Raw genomic sequence first — 14,476 nt, forward strand, 5'->3', positions numbered from 1 at the left:
ACCATCTCCACTGCCGTCGCTAGGAATGATTATAAAGATAAGCATTAATAAAAATGGGGTAGGCCGCTGGCCGTACCACTGGACCGAATGCCGCGGGAGGTCGGGAAAGCTTCGGTGGCGCCGTCGATTGGCGACCGTTCCCGGTGGCGATCTCCAGCCGTGTTCAAGCCTACCCGCGGCCGTGGCCTGCATCACAGTCTACCGAGATCCACCTTCCGTCTGTGAGTGGATGGCTGAAAACTCTTCAGAGAGGTTAAACGCTTCCAGGGACAAGGGAGGCCCATTCTGTTCAGTAGACCCACGCTAAACCTGCCCTTGCACGGGCCTTGCCTCCATCAAGTGGGGATCTAGTGAGCCCTGTGTGGGCCATCCGGTTTATCAGGCGCCATGAAGTTGCATCACTCGCTGTGCTTCCCGACGATCATCCACTTCGGAATGCATCATCCTCACATCATCGCGCAACCTGCCCCGAAACCATCGTGCTGCTCACCGAAGATCCTGTCGTGGACTGTTGGCGGTTGCCCATTCGCACCACTGGCCTGTGATGTCAGTCGAAAGTCCATACCCATGGGTGAATCCGCAGAGATGTGGAGGGCTAAGACGCTTCCAATCTTTCCCCGTGGGTGTGCCCCCCTCTGGGACGGCTCAATTTGCGCTCCACCTTCGGTGGCCGCATGCAGTTTTCCATTCTTTTAAGTCTGCTACATCTGCCAGTCTGTCTCCTCTCCGGTGTCGCCTTCTTCTCGATCACTCTTCCACCTTCCCCTTCCCTCTTTCCCCATCCCCTCTTTCTACCCCAGTTCCCCGGATTTCGTGCGCAGTCTCAACGCTGTTTGGTTTGATCTCTCGGCATCATGGCGCCCCCAAAGTACGCCGGCATGTCTGGCCGGCCACTATCCCTGTTTCTATCAGGCATTGCTACGATGGGGTTTCTGCTCTTCGGTTACGATCGTAAGTTGTCGATCCCAGTATGTAACCATGCAAGGGCAAGCTACTAACCAATATCACTCTCAGAGGGTGTAATGTCTGGTATCATCTCGGACGCCGCGTTCAATAATGTGTTCACGGCTACCAGAAACGACAATGTCATGCAGGCCACTGTCACTGCTGTCTACGAAGTTGGTAAGGAAATATCATATCGCCTTCAAGCCCATGTCAAGTCGACTAATCTTTGCCTCACAGGGTGCCTCGTTGGTGCTATCTTCGCTTTGATCTTCGGTGAAACACTGGGTCGCCGTCTCATGGTTATCTCAGGCGCATGGGTGATGATCATCGGTGTCATCATCCAAGTTACCGCCATGCCAGGCCATATTCCCCTGCTACAGTTCATTTTCGGTCGGGTTATTACTGGTATCGGCAACGGCATGAATACCTCAACCATTCCAACTTATCAAGCCGAGTGTTCTAAGTCGACCAACCGAGGTCTCTTGATTTGTATCGAAGGTGGTATCATCGCCATTGGAACAGCCATCGCTTACTGGATTGACTTTGGTGCCCACTACGGCCCGCCTGATCTTGTCTGGCGGTTCCCTATTGCGTTCCAGATCTTCTTCGGTATCTTGATCATCGTCGGTATGATGTATCTTCCAGACTCTCCTCGGTACTTGATCGCCCACGGCAAGGTTGAAGAAGGCACCCGAGTTCTTGCTGCGCTGGCGGGCTCAGAAATTGATGACCCTCATGTTCAGTTGGAGAAGCAATTGACGCTAGACTCGATCAGAGCGTAAGTTTTCGATGATGAGGTTTGATGGCTAGTAAAACTGACATTTATGTCTAGGTCCGGTTCTTCCCAGGCTAGGTTCCGTGATCTGCTCACCGGTGGTCCTTCCCAGCATTTCCGCCGGATGATCGTAGGATCATCTTCCCAGTTTTTCCAACAGATCTCCGGATGCAATGCTGTCATCTACTATCTTCCCGTGCTGCTGGAACAGTCTATCGGACAATCGCACGACTTTGCACTTCTGATTGGTGGTGTGAACATGATCTGTTATGCTATCTTTGCCACCTTCTCTTGGTTCTTCATTGAAAAGATTGGTCGGCGTAAGCTGTTCCTCGGAGGCAGCTATGGTCAATGTGCTGCTATGATTATTGTCTTCGGATGCTTGATCCCCGGTGATTCAGAGAGCGCTAAGGGAGCTGTCTTCGGCTTCTTCCTTTACATGTGCGTCTTTGGTGCTACCTGGCTTCCCCTGCCTTGGCTCTACCCGGCCGAGATCTCCCCCCTCAAGACCAGATCCAAAGCGAATGCCGTGTCTACTTGCAGCAACTGGTTGTTCAACTTCACTGTGGTCATGATCACTCCTGTCATGGTCCAGCATATCGGTTGGGGTACCTACCTCTTCTTCGCCGCTTGGAACGGTCTCTTCATTCCCGTCATTTGGTTCTTCTACCCGGAGACTGCGGGTCGCAGTCTGGAAGAGATCGATTTGATCTTTGCCAAGGGGTATGTTGAGAACATGAGCTATGTTCGGGCGTCGAAGGAACTGCCCAAGCTCACTGACGAGGAGATTGAGGCCAAGGCCGCTGAGTACGGAATTCTCGGCGACGAGGAGAAGGCTGAGGAGAGAATTGCCGAGAAGGATCCTCCTGCCTCTGCCGAGTTTTCTCAGTTCCAGCCTACCCAGCTGTAAAGGGTGTATATCACACTGCAACCTTCCATTACTTGATTATTTAAAATTATTTTGCGCATGATGATATGCTTTGGACATGAGTTTTATACCATTTTGTTTTGATTTTCTACCGAGCCGTTGCTGTACAACCAAGCTTACGCGTGTATTATCTGGCACTTGGTGCTTATTGTGGCTCTTTCGAAGATCCTTGGCTGTGGTCGAAGGCGAAGAGAGAGAAAGCACTTGTTCATAATCTACGCGTGGTTGTTGAGCAGCCTCGAGATGTATTATGGTCATCTGCGTGCAGATGTTTTATGTCCGATAGAGTGATCTATAGATCCCTGTTTGCTCTTAGCAAATTTTATACCTTTTGATTGGTAAATGAACAATCAAATCATGTCTTTGACATTCCCGAAACCATCCATCCGTAAGGGCAATAAATTTAAAAGGCTGAATGGCGATCCCAAATTATTGCCAAGTATCTATCACAAGAAACCTAAATTATCAAGGCTATTAGAAGACTAACGGAAGGATCCATGGATAAGAAGCAAACATACCTGTAGTCCGGGCACTAATGTTCTAACCTGCAGATCCGAACTCTAATTACTACTTCCTTCGCTAGCGCCATCAACTCCAATAACCAATCGTTCAAGCCACATTTGATTGTGGATTCTGAGGACGAATATTCCGTTGACTGCATGCATGGTCTATTTAGCCCTACAGGCCAATAGTGTGCATAAGGAAACATACTGGATCAATTTCTTGGAGACCAAGTAGACACACGTTCCGACAACGGCAACCTTGGCGAACCGCCCGAAGCCTCGACCACTATAGCCCCGAGCATGGAGATGGCGAGCGTAGTTCTGGTTAAAATAAGGAGTCGGTGAACGCATATTCAATGTGATATATCCTGTCAATAGGCTTATTGATGATAGTGAGCCAGTCAACATCCTCATGATGGAGTGATTTATACTTCATGAAGTTCGGGGTTCGAGGATCCTTCTCGGACTCGGCCTCGGTTTTCGCGCCGGGAAGACCGAGTTCTCGGCTTTTGACTTCAGCCTCACCATAATCATCATCACGACCACAACTATTACCAGCTCAACTCCTGTGAACAAGCTGGTTCAGGCAATTGGCATTCCGTGTGGATGGTTTTGGTACTTTGAACCGGTTACTCATAATATGTCTAGCTAATACATCCAGGCTGCATACGGCACCGATGGCCGATACCGAACCTCGCAAACGTCGCCGGCCCGCCAAATCGTGTGAGCAATGCCGCCAACGCAAGGTCCGCTGTGACCGTAATGTGCCCTGTGGACCTTGCACACGAGCTCGCTCATCTCTGGGCTGCTCTTATCGCCGGGATAGTCGTTTTTCGACACCGACTGATCACCAAGCGTCTCCCATTATCTCGCGTGAGCCGCAGCGCAATGCACGGAGCTACCCGCTGCCATCTGGGATGCCAGAGGGCTCAACGGGGTCCCTGGGCGAGACACTGCACATCGAACCTAGATGTGGTAGCAAAGAATGCATTTCGTCGCAGCTTGGATCAACGATCCGTGATCTCCAGCTCCGTCTACAGCGCCTGGAGGAACGACTAACCGACACGGACATAGTACGGCCATCGGCCCCGGAACCTGATATCCAGCAGGCACTTCGAGAGCTGTGCGACAAGGTCCAGAGACTAGAACAGCGGCTACTATCATGCACGGATTCACCTCAAGCACCGAAGGGAGAACTATCCATTGCTGCAACGCCTCCTCGACTGCACACCAGTTCGAGGAAGATGAAGCTGTTCGGTCCGACTCATTACATGCACACGATGGATAAGGTGCTAGCCCTGCCTCTATTTAGACTTGGATGAAGACTAATTATCCGTAGCTCCAACTCGTAGGCTCACTGGAAACCAGGGGGCCCCAGCCATTATGCCCCGAGCTCAAGGCAGAGCTGACTGCTCGGACCAAAGAGCTCCGTCTTCTCCGCGGATCAGTCAAGGCAGCACAGAGTCCCCGGCTGAATGACCCTGTGCCAGACTTGCTCTCTACCATCCCAACCAGATCCGTATGCGATGAGCTGGTGCAATGCTACCTGCGGACGTTCGAACGCGTCTATCGCATCGTGCACATACCATCCTTCAATAAGGAATATCAGCAGTTCTGGGACCAACCTCTAGCAGCTCCTACTCCATTCCTCATGAAGCTGGCATTGATCCTCGCTATAGGCACGACCTTCCACCCACAGCGAGGCAAAGCCGGCAAAGAATACGATACCCGACTCATCCAGACCTGGATCTACGCCGCCCAGTGGTGGCTCACAGGACCAGCCGAAAAGAACACATTCAACCTGGACGGACTCCAGATCTTCTGCCTACTCCTACTCGCCCGCCAAATGGGATCCCCAGGCCCATCTCTATACCTCTCAGCCGGCTACCTCCTACAGACAGCCACAGCCATGGGCCTGCACCGAGACTCGGCCTACTTCCCATTTCTCCCACCATTCCAATCCGAAATGCGAGCTCGTCTCTGGGCCACCGTTCTCGAACTGACCCTTCAGTCCTCGCTCGACTCCGCCTCCCCTATCACGATCCCATACTTCGACACCAAGCCCCCATCCAACTTCAACGACACCGACATCAACCCAGACATCAAGCCACTCCCCAACCCCCACCCCAGCACCACCCACACAGACACATCCCTCCAACTCCTCCTCAACGCCTCGTTCTCCCTACGCGCCGAAACCATCCACCTCATCCACAGCCCCGACAGAATCCCTTATCAAAAGGCCCTCTACCTCGCCACCAAACTACGAACAACCTGCCACACCATCACCACCTTCTTCCAATCCAACACCACCACCATCACCACATCCCCATTCCACAAATCCCACCTGCTCACAACTCTAAACCGCTACATCCTCCACCTGCACCTCCCCTTCGCCCACGCCGCCTCAACCACCCCACAATACCACTATTCCCGCAAACTATGCCTCGAATCCGCCCTCACAATTGCCTCTTTCGCCCCATCCTCCTCCACTTCAATCCCAATACCCCTCGACGACTTCCCCCTCCTAACCCTCACAGCCCGCGGGCCCCTCCGCGGCCCCCTAAACCTCGACATAATCTGCACGCTGGCCCTAGAACTCATCACCCAGATAGAGGAGGCCCCAGCAGTCCCAAATACTACTACAGCACCTAATCCTCTAACCCTCCTATCATCTACAATACGAGCCCCCATCCTCCAAACGCTCGAGAATCTTGCCCTGCAGAGCGCACACGTCCTCAGGATGCATGGTAAGTCGCCGGCGCTGAAACGGTATATTATTTCTGAGGCGCTGGTGGCGCAGATTAGGGCTTTAGAGGATGGTGGTGGTGGGGGGGATGTGCAGGGTGTGGTGTATGAGGCTGTGAGGGGGTGTTTGCGGGAAGGGGTGGGGATGTTGAAAGGGATGGAGAGGGAGGGTAGAGATGGAGATGGAGATGTTGGTTCGTTGGGAATGGGGATGATGGTCACGCCGGATAGTGCTGGTGGTGCTGTTGGGGGGTCGGATGGGATGGGGTTGGGGATTGGGATTGGAATGGTGAGTCTAATCTGATTTTGAGTTGTTGTTTTTGAAATGAGGCTAATTGTTGGTTCTGTGTAGGATGATCTTGAGGGGTGGGGTTTGGCGAGCTTTTTGTATGCGCCTGGGTTTGTGGATCTGGGAGGTTGGTAGAAATGGGTGGTAGGTAGATGGATAGAAAGGGACGATATGATGATAAAATGAAGGTCTAGAAAATCGCTCATGGTAATATGTGTGTGTTGATTAATGAGTGTATAGAAGGAATGATCGTCTCTATTATTAAGGCATGTGATAGTAATATCCTCGCTTATGCATAAGACATGCAGGGTCATGGTCATGCTACAGATGCATTTGTGGTAATATAGTATACCTCAGACCAGCAGAGGGCTAGAACCAGCCTGCATACTGATCCAACGACTCATTCTGCACACCGGCAGAACCATGGCGTACCCCGAGAAGGCGAACATTACCGATCTTGCCCCCAAAGTCATCTTCCAACTTGCTCTCCCATGTCTCAAAGAGCTCGTTCAATCGCTGGATGACCTCTGCCTTGTCCTCGATGAGCACGGCCAGGGCGTCGTACCCACCGGCGCCGGGGACGACCCCGCCGACAACACCCTCGATGCTGGTAATGGCATCGAGCAGTTCAGTTTGCACCTTGGGCTCGATGGGGACCCCGGCTTTCTGGGTCATGGTGCGGATGAGGTCCCGAGAGCGTTCGATAAGGCGACGAGTATCGTCGAAGCTGTTCGGGGCTTCCACATCTGGGCTCTGGGCTAGCTGCTTGAGCTCCAAGCACAGTCGCTCATTGTTGGACTGGAGTGCCTGCCATAGCATCAGGGACTCTTCTGGGTTCTGCTTGCGCCATTCCAAGACCTTCCGGACCATAGATGGGGTCTGAGAGCCGCACTCGACGTCACACAGAACCATCTGCATTCCCCGAGGGAGCTTCATGCCGAAATCCAAGCACTCCGTATCCCATGTATGGTTGGGGTCGGCGTCTTCGACGATTGAAAACAGGCGTTCCTCGAAACCTGGTGAGCCTGCATCCCCGACTGACTCCAGAATGGACGGCGAGAACCGCCGGTACAGACAGGAACCGTATATCGCTGCCGCCACGTCAAAGCCAGATCCGACTTTGCCTTGTGCTGCACAGTGAGCGGCCTGCGCCAGATTATGCAGCTTCTCGCGAGCAGCACCGAGGTCCTCGGGCTGCAGGGTGCGGTGAATGACCAGAGCGGATACAAAAGCGGTGACTAGGGCTGCAGACGAGCCCAGTCCGGTCTTGTGTGCTTCATGAAGGGGAACGCCGAAGTTCACGAAACGTCCCGGAGACTGAAGGCTCGAGATCTTGGAGAAGGCGGTTTCCGAGTAGTAGTCGTTATCGGCAAGAATCGTGATGGAAAGGGAACCGAAGTCTTTCGAGGCAGCCACGTAGCTGATGTACGTCAAGGCGTAATTGAGAGAAGTTTCGACAAACGGGTTTGCTCGTCTGCTGCAAAGTTAGCTCTGGTTGCCACAAATCCGAGTCTATGCACCTCACCCGTCGCCCTTCTGTACGACTTTAACCCCGCCTCCGTTATCGCAACGCTGGATGCCATACTCCCACACCGCGTCGACAAACTGCGGGGACCGAACGACGATGACGTCCTCACTAGCTTGTTCATCTGCAGCCTCATCTTCAGTTACTTCCACACCCGCCTTGTTTCGTGTTCGAATCCAAACATACCACTGCGGTGAGACCTTCTCAGTTGCTGAACAACGACATGGATACGAGCGTCGAGGGCAAACACTGTGCCGGTGTAATCGCGGTCCAGGACTAGGTAGCCGCCGGCAAGAAGGACCTTCCCAGGGGCGGACACCGCCGTTACCGTGGGGGCTTTGTAGGACATGAGGGGGTATGAGGGTATCGCGAGGGGGTGGGTGGTCTATTTCGTGTGGCACGGGCGAGGAACTAAAGGGGCGAGACGGTCAGTATATAACCACAACCAAACTGCAAGCGATCGACTTGGGTTGTGATCCTCACAGATGATGTACGCACCGTCAGACCAGTAAGCGTGGCCGGTGAACAATTCAATGGGTTGGCAAAAGCAAAGGGCGGCAAAAGCAAATCGGGCTTGGAATAGTTTGCGAACTCCGTCGATATGGAGGAGCCCCGCTTAGAGGGGAAAGTCTACAAGTCTTGCGGGGGAGACAACCTGCAAGGAGAAAGAGGATAAGAAGGAGGTCCAGAGCGGATGCATGATGACTGACTGACCTGCGTCTGGTAGCTGAAGATCGGAGATATGTGTAGAGCTGCAGCGGCATCCAGCATCTGTCAGTTGTTTGCACTGTTGACTTAACTGAACTGTTTGACATGTTGATGTGCCACTTTCCACTCATTTCCAGGCAAACAGGCAAACTGTGGCTGGAGCTCTCCATGTGTGGCTTGACGGGTGGCTGCCATCCCCATTCTGGTCTCGTGATCTGCATCTGATTACTGTTGATAGTTTACCCGCCAACTTTACTCCGTAGATTAACCTCCCGTTAGTATGGAGTAGTAGTATTCGTGACCAATTTCCTCCCCTCGTGTCGCCGGACGCTCCGTCCTCCGTACTTTGTATCAAAGCTGTCGTCATGGAAGATAGCCCTATCCGCTAGAGCAGCAACCGCATCTACGTCAGCGGAAGAGTGACATCCGGTGGTGGCAGTGTAGAGTTAATGCATGGGTGTACTCCGAAGATAACAAGCTAGCTTAACTGCTCCGTACTGTCATCTGATGTCAGGGAGATTTTGGTAGGCAGCAGCTCCAAGGGATGCAGTTATCCCATCACATCGTGCGTTGTTAAATGATGCCGCAGGCTCATCACGGAGCCAAAGCCATGCTTGGAGCAGGGACCGAAGTAAGGCCAGTGGTAACAGCTCATAATCTGCTCAAGTCACGCTCCTCCCTCTAGTTATTGTCCTCACAAACACCCGAATTAAGGTACCCCCTAAATTGACTTCCGTCAACGGACTGTGTACCAGGGGTCCGGGACCTCAGACCAGGTCAACAGTTCGTATCTGATCGAGGGGACCAATAAGCGATTGCTTGAGTTGAGGCCACAGTGTCTTCCGTACGGAGATTAGCCTGGGACCACGCCGTAAATACGTCTTGCGATCTGAGACCGCAGGGGCAAAGGGTCATCATCCCTTTGGGGAGAGCCAAACCCAAGACGGAGAGTCGGCCATCCGGGTGTCCGGCGGGCTGTCGGGGTCTGGCAGTCAAACTCCGGGCCCGAAGAAAAAGAGCCGGAACGGAGGGTGAGTCACTGAGAGGAGCGGGCCGGCCAGACTGGTCCGAACAGTGACAGACAGTGGCAGAAACCTCTCTAAATGGCAGAGAATGGCAGATGCCAGGAGAGGATCCAGAAAATGGCGCTCCTGTTCTTCCCTACGGCCCCAGTGTGTCGTGTGCCCCGATTGGGTCTGGCTTACGATCCGGGGCTTGCCGTGAGACCACCTGATCAGCTCCTTTTGGGAATTCCCGCCAATCCTGCGCCTCAGGCAACAACGACGCTTCTCGAAGGCTGACGTTGCTTCTGTTTCTGCCTCTTTTTTTCTTGTTTCGTACCTGTGGATGCCGGAGAGAATTTTTCGTAGGATTTTTTTACTTTTTCTTACTCATTTTCTTGTTCGTCCATGGCTCATGGTCGTACTCCTTTTTTTACTTTGTAACTACTTAAAGCACTGCTCCTTAATTTTCCGTAGGGGCGTTTTTCTTGCTCGTTTACCCCTCTTATCGGATTAACGGACAAATCTACAAATTTATAGCCCAGAGTCCCTTTCTCTCGGTAATTCTCAGTGTCTCCCCCACACATACCAATTCCCATCACTAATACTTTACATATTCAAGACGACAATACAATTGCCTTTCCCCTTTCAGCTGGTTGTGAGGGTTCCTCATTCCGCGCCCCAGTGAAAAACTCAATTCTTCGTCTTCCCATTGGTCCGCAAAAGTACCTAGTCTCAAAACAGGAAAAGTCGGGATAGGATCGGCGCTAATCCTCTTTAGACACGCCCGGCGATACAGATCAGCTTTCCGGCGGCTTTGAAATACCCAGCATTTCCCTCCACACGCTCAGCAGCTGCTGAATTCTCATCCTCTTGTCACTGAAAGGCTTTTTTGCCAATATTCATCTTGTTCCCTTCTACCCCCCTCTCTCCTTTATCCCGCGCGTTCCTTTGGCGACCTGACGTCGTCAAATGAACCTGCATCTTCATTATTATTTTGATTGCAAGGTACGCTTTCCCGTGGCGTCTTCCGGACAAAAGGCACCACAAAATCCGAACTATCAGAAAATACCACGTATACCAGCAGTCACTGACAATTTTATTAGCATTGCCTCTTCCCTCTGAAGAGGTCACCCGCTAGATAAATGGTCTTCAAGCCGTTTACCCACCTCGCGCGTCAGAGTTTCACCAAAGCCTTTACTCATGGCTATGCTCAATCCGTAGTCGCGGCCTCGCAGTCGTCATACGCGTCAACCACCACATTTAACCAGATTGCCAGTCAACCTGCCGCTAAGCTATCTCGGACGACGCAGCTACAAAATGTTTTCCAGCCATCTAGCTCGTCTGGTGCGGGCGCCAAGGCCAGCCAGGGCACTTCGGGCTCCGGCGATTTGGGCTTGGCTGCCTACTATGCTGCCTGGCAGCATGCCCAGCAGACAGGCGATGACAGTGACTGGAAGCAGATGCAACTGAAAAGGAAGGTTGGCTGGAAGCCGTCCTTGAACGAAGATGGCGTCAAATCGAAGGAGTCCGACCACCTGCCCTCGGCCGACAACAACTTTCATAATTCGCCTCATATCACCAAGGCATCCGCCAACGCAGATGTCAGTGCCAAGGTTGAAGAGGCTGTAGCCCGGGAGATTCAGATACAGGAGGAGCAGGCTCAGGTCGACGAGGCTTCCGAAGCCAAGGAGAACACGGATACGGAAGCTTTCCCTGATTTGCCCCCGGATGTCGCCGCTGTAGCCGATGCCTCCACCGAGCAATCCCGCCTTGCTTCGGAGCACATCACCGATCTGGCTTCGAACAATAAATACGCTGAGATCCCCGGAGCATTTGCAACAATTTTGCGGGATGGTCTTACGCCTACGGTCGGTGCCTACAATGCTCTACTCGAATCGGCCATTCAACTCCATGGCGATACTGCTCAGGCCATCCAGAAAGCCCTGGATGTCTACTCGGACATGCTTCGTCGCAGGGTAGTTCCCGACGAGCAGACCTACCAAACTTTGGTGCAGCTGTTCGTGGTCCGTGCCAACGATGCCATCAAATCCAAGAGCCTGCTGGAGCAGGAGCGTGCTCGCTACGGTGGTATGGAGGAGCCGGGCAAGTTCATGTTGCACTCCAGTGAGCTGGAGCGCGCCATTCTTGCCGAGGATCACTCGCTGGGAATTGCCATGAAGCTGTTCAACACCGCCGCCACGCGTCATGCCGATCTCGTCTTCCCTCTCGACACCTACCGCCATCTGATCAGCGCCTGTGCAAAGGAGGGCCAAGTCGAAGACATGGTCCGAGTGTATGGACATATGGAGTCCCACAAGGTGACCCCGCACGCTTCGATTTTCCCATCCATGATTGACGCCTTTGCCTCTACGGGAGATCTGCAGAGTGCTGTGGAATGTTACAACGAATACAAGGGATTAGCGGTTTCGGATGATAACGGAACCTTCTGCATTGTGCAACGGTTGGATGGGCAGGTTTACGCTGCTCTGGTCCGGGCGTACCTGGTCTGCGGGAAGGAACAGCAAGCTTTGCGATTCCTGGAGCGGATTCAGGCCTCCTTTGAGGAGGTGACGGAGAACCGTGAGGCGCGCCAGCAGGCCTTGGAATCGGCAGTGGTGCAAGATGGGCTGGTGCAGCATGCGCTCACGTCGGGCGAGCACGGGCGGGCGTTGGATCAGGCCAAGACCCGGTTGCGCGATGGAGCCCTCGATCATGCCATGTCCCAGATCTGCATTGCCGCGGCGGATGCGGGTAATCTGCAGACAGCTTCCGAAGCATACGATGCTCTCCCCACCGACATGACCATTCGTCAGAGGCCCGCCATCTCGATGCTCGCCTTGCATGTGCGTCAGGGCAATGTGTCAGCTGCCCGGGCTGTGTGGCTCACCCTGAACACCACCGGTCAGGCAACGCCGGACATGGTCCAGCCGACCGCCATGTATGCAGTGGCCTTGTTGAAGAGTGGTCAGATCGAGGAAGCTTTGGTCCAAGCTCGCAATATGTTTTCTCGTGTCCGCAACGCTTCTGCTGTCGCCGACAACTCTAGCCTGAACCCCATCCGCGAACAGATCAACGAAAGCCTTCACCTCATCGGTCGCGTTCTTGTGCAGACAGCGGCTGTCCTCTCTCCTCAAGCTGCCATGTCGCTCCTGTGGTCGATGGTCGAGAACGGAGGCCTGATCTCCCCCGTCGCTGAACATGTTGTCGCCAGCCTTGGTCCTATCGGTATCTCTCAACTGAACGCCCGCGATCTCATGCTTGCCCTCCAGGTCCAGGCTGGCATGCTGGTCAACCACAGCGCCGTGTTCGATGTGGCTCACCCCATTCGTTTCTCTCACATGCTCGACATTGCTCTAGCTACTGGGTTGCCCATGGACGCCGTCACTACTCGTGTCGTCGACCAGGCTGTCGGCAAGCTGTTCAACAGCCGGCCCGACATGGTCAAGAGATGGCACGACCACCTGGCTTTGACGTCCAGCCCGTCCTCCTTCATGAGTGGCCGCCACTCTCCCAGCTCGGATGTGTCGACGATGACCCCCATGTCCTCCACCGATGACTCGTTTGACCCTTACGCCTACGCCACCGACTTCCGCGGGTCGTCGATGATTTCCGACGAGCTAGAGAGCACCAGTGGCAAGCTGGAGGCTCATCTGAACGACGCTCTTTCTCGGGTTCGCAACATGCGCCGCAACGGCCGTCACCCTCGCTACATCACGTACGCCAAGATGATTACGGCTGCTACTAAGTGCAACCGGGTCGATCTGGCCTACGAGATCCTGAGCATGGCTAGACGCGACGTGCCTCTTCTTCCTCAGTACAGCGCCGTCAAGTACGGCTGGGTTTCGATCCTGGATGCTATGGTGGCGTCCTGTCTGACTCTGGGCGATCGCAGCCAAGCCTCCAAGTTCCACCAGGAGCTTCTCAAACTTGGCTCGGCTCCTTCCGCCAACACCTTCGGTCTGTACATTACCACCCTCAAGGAATCCACCAAGACGTTCGACGAAGCCACCGAGGCCTTGAAGATCTTCCACCGCGCCGTGGCTGAGGGAGTGGAGCCTACCTCGTTCCTGTACAACGCGCTCATCGGTAAGCTGGGCAAGGCCCGTCGGATTGATGACTGCTTGCTGTATTTTGCCGAGATGCGCGCCAATGGGGTCCGTCCGACGAGTGTCACCTACGGAACGATCGTCAATGCCCTCTGCCGGGTCAGCGACGAGCGTTTTGCCGAGGAGATGTTCGAGGAGATGGAGTCCATGCCCAACTACAAGCCCCGTCCCGCCCCGTACAACTCGATGATCCAATACTTCCTCAACACCAAGCGGGACCGCAGCAAGGTTCTGGCCTACTACGAACGCATGCTGACCCGGAACATCCAACCTACGATGCACACCTACAAGCTGCTCATCGACGCTCACGCCTCCCTGGAGCCCGTGGACATGCCGGCGGCTGAGAAGGTCCTCGAGACCATCAAGGCTGCTGGCCAGCGTCCCGATGCCGTCCACTACGCGTCCCTGATCCACGCCAAGGGATGTGTGATGCACGACATGGAAGCTGCTCACGCTGTGTTCAAGTCTGTTGCGGAGGAGCGCAAGGTGCGGATGCAACCCTGTCTGTACCAGGCCCTTCTGGAGGCCATGGTGGCCAACCACCAGGTCGCGCAGACTGAGGAGATCGTCCGGGACATGGCCCGCCGTGGAGTGGAGATGACGGCCTACATTGCCAACACTCTCATCCACGGATGGGCCACGGAGGGCAGCGTGGCCCAGGCTAAGACGGTGTATGACAGCATTGGCATCGAGAAGCGGGAGCCTAGCACCTACGAAGCGATGACCCGGGCCTTCCTGGCCAACAACGACCGGGAGGGAGCCTCGCGCACCGTGCAGGAGATGCTCTCTCGCGGATATCCCGCGGCCGTGGCTAGCAAGATCGCCGATCTGGTGGGCACGGGAGCTGCTGTCGCTGCTCTGTAGAGTGTTCCGTGGCGGAGTTTCTTTTCCATCCAACAAAAGTTGCCATCCTTTTTTGATTTTCGCGGATTTCAAAACCTTATTGAC

General features: G+C 54.1%; 6 protein-coding genes across 6 annotated transcripts; 4 read left to right on the forward strand and 2 right to left on the reverse strand.

Annotated features, from left to right (window-relative positions):
- Positions 1–854: 854 nt before the first annotated feature.
- On the forward strand, positions 855–2,630 carry An14g03990 (uncharacterized protein; the record flags this gene model as incomplete). The annotated part of the gene is made up of 4 exons (XM_001400986.3): positions 855–951; positions 1,015–1,122; positions 1,183–1,723; positions 1,778–2,630. 4 exons carry the CDS (start codon positions 855–857, stop codon positions 2,628–2,630), a joined length of 1,599 nt encoding a protein of 532 aa, XP_001401023.1.
- Positions 2,631–3,828: 1,198 nt separating this feature from the next.
- On the forward strand, positions 3,829–6,320 carry An14g04000 (uncharacterized protein; the record flags this gene model as incomplete). The annotated part of the gene is made up of 3 exons (XM_001400987.1): positions 3,829–4,440; positions 4,491–6,185; positions 6,249–6,320. 3 exons carry the CDS (start codon positions 3,829–3,831, stop codon positions 6,318–6,320), a joined length of 2,379 nt encoding a protein of 792 aa, XP_001401024.1.
- A 234-nt stretch (positions 6,321–6,554) lies between these two features.
- On the reverse strand, positions 6,555–8,059 carry An14g04010 (uncharacterized protein; the record flags this gene model as incomplete). Its single annotated transcript, XM_059744207.1, has 3 exons — positions 6,555–7,659; positions 7,711–7,834; positions 7,897–8,059. The coding sequence occupies 3 exons, from the start codon at positions 8,057–8,059 to the stop codon at positions 6,555–6,557; spliced, it is 1,392 nt and encodes a 463-aa protein (XP_059604683.1).
- A 181-nt stretch (positions 8,060–8,240) lies between these two features.
- An14g04020 (hypothetical protein) lies at positions 8,241–8,639 on the reverse strand (the record flags this gene model as incomplete). The annotated part of the gene is made up of 1 exon (XM_059744208.1): positions 8,241–8,639. One exon carries the CDS (start codon positions 8,637–8,639, stop codon positions 8,241–8,243), a length of 399 nt encoding a protein of 132 aa, XP_059604684.1.
- A 359-nt stretch (positions 8,640–8,998) lies between these two features.
- An14g04030 (hypothetical protein) lies at positions 8,999–9,719 on the forward strand (the record flags this gene model as incomplete). The annotated part of the gene is made up of 4 exons (XM_059744209.1): positions 8,999–9,084; positions 9,174–9,194; positions 9,255–9,449; positions 9,539–9,719. 4 exons carry the CDS (start codon positions 8,999–9,001, stop codon positions 9,717–9,719), a joined length of 483 nt encoding a protein of 160 aa, XP_059604685.1.
- Positions 9,720–10,564: 845 nt separating this feature from the next.
- Positions 10,565–14,392, forward strand: An14g04040 (uncharacterized protein; the record flags this gene model as incomplete). Its single annotated transcript, XM_001400991.3, has 1 exon — positions 10,565–14,392. The coding sequence occupies one exon, from the start codon at positions 10,565–10,567 to the stop codon at positions 14,390–14,392; it is 3,828 nt and encodes a 1,275-aa protein (XP_001401028.1).
- Positions 14,393–14,476: the final 84 nt, after the last annotated feature.

This window comes from Aspergillus niger (genome assembly GCF_000002855.4).
Source record: "Aspergillus niger supercontig An14".
Taxonomy (NCBI): domain Eukaryota; kingdom Fungi; phylum Ascomycota; class Eurotiomycetes; order Eurotiales; family Aspergillaceae; genus Aspergillus; species Aspergillus niger.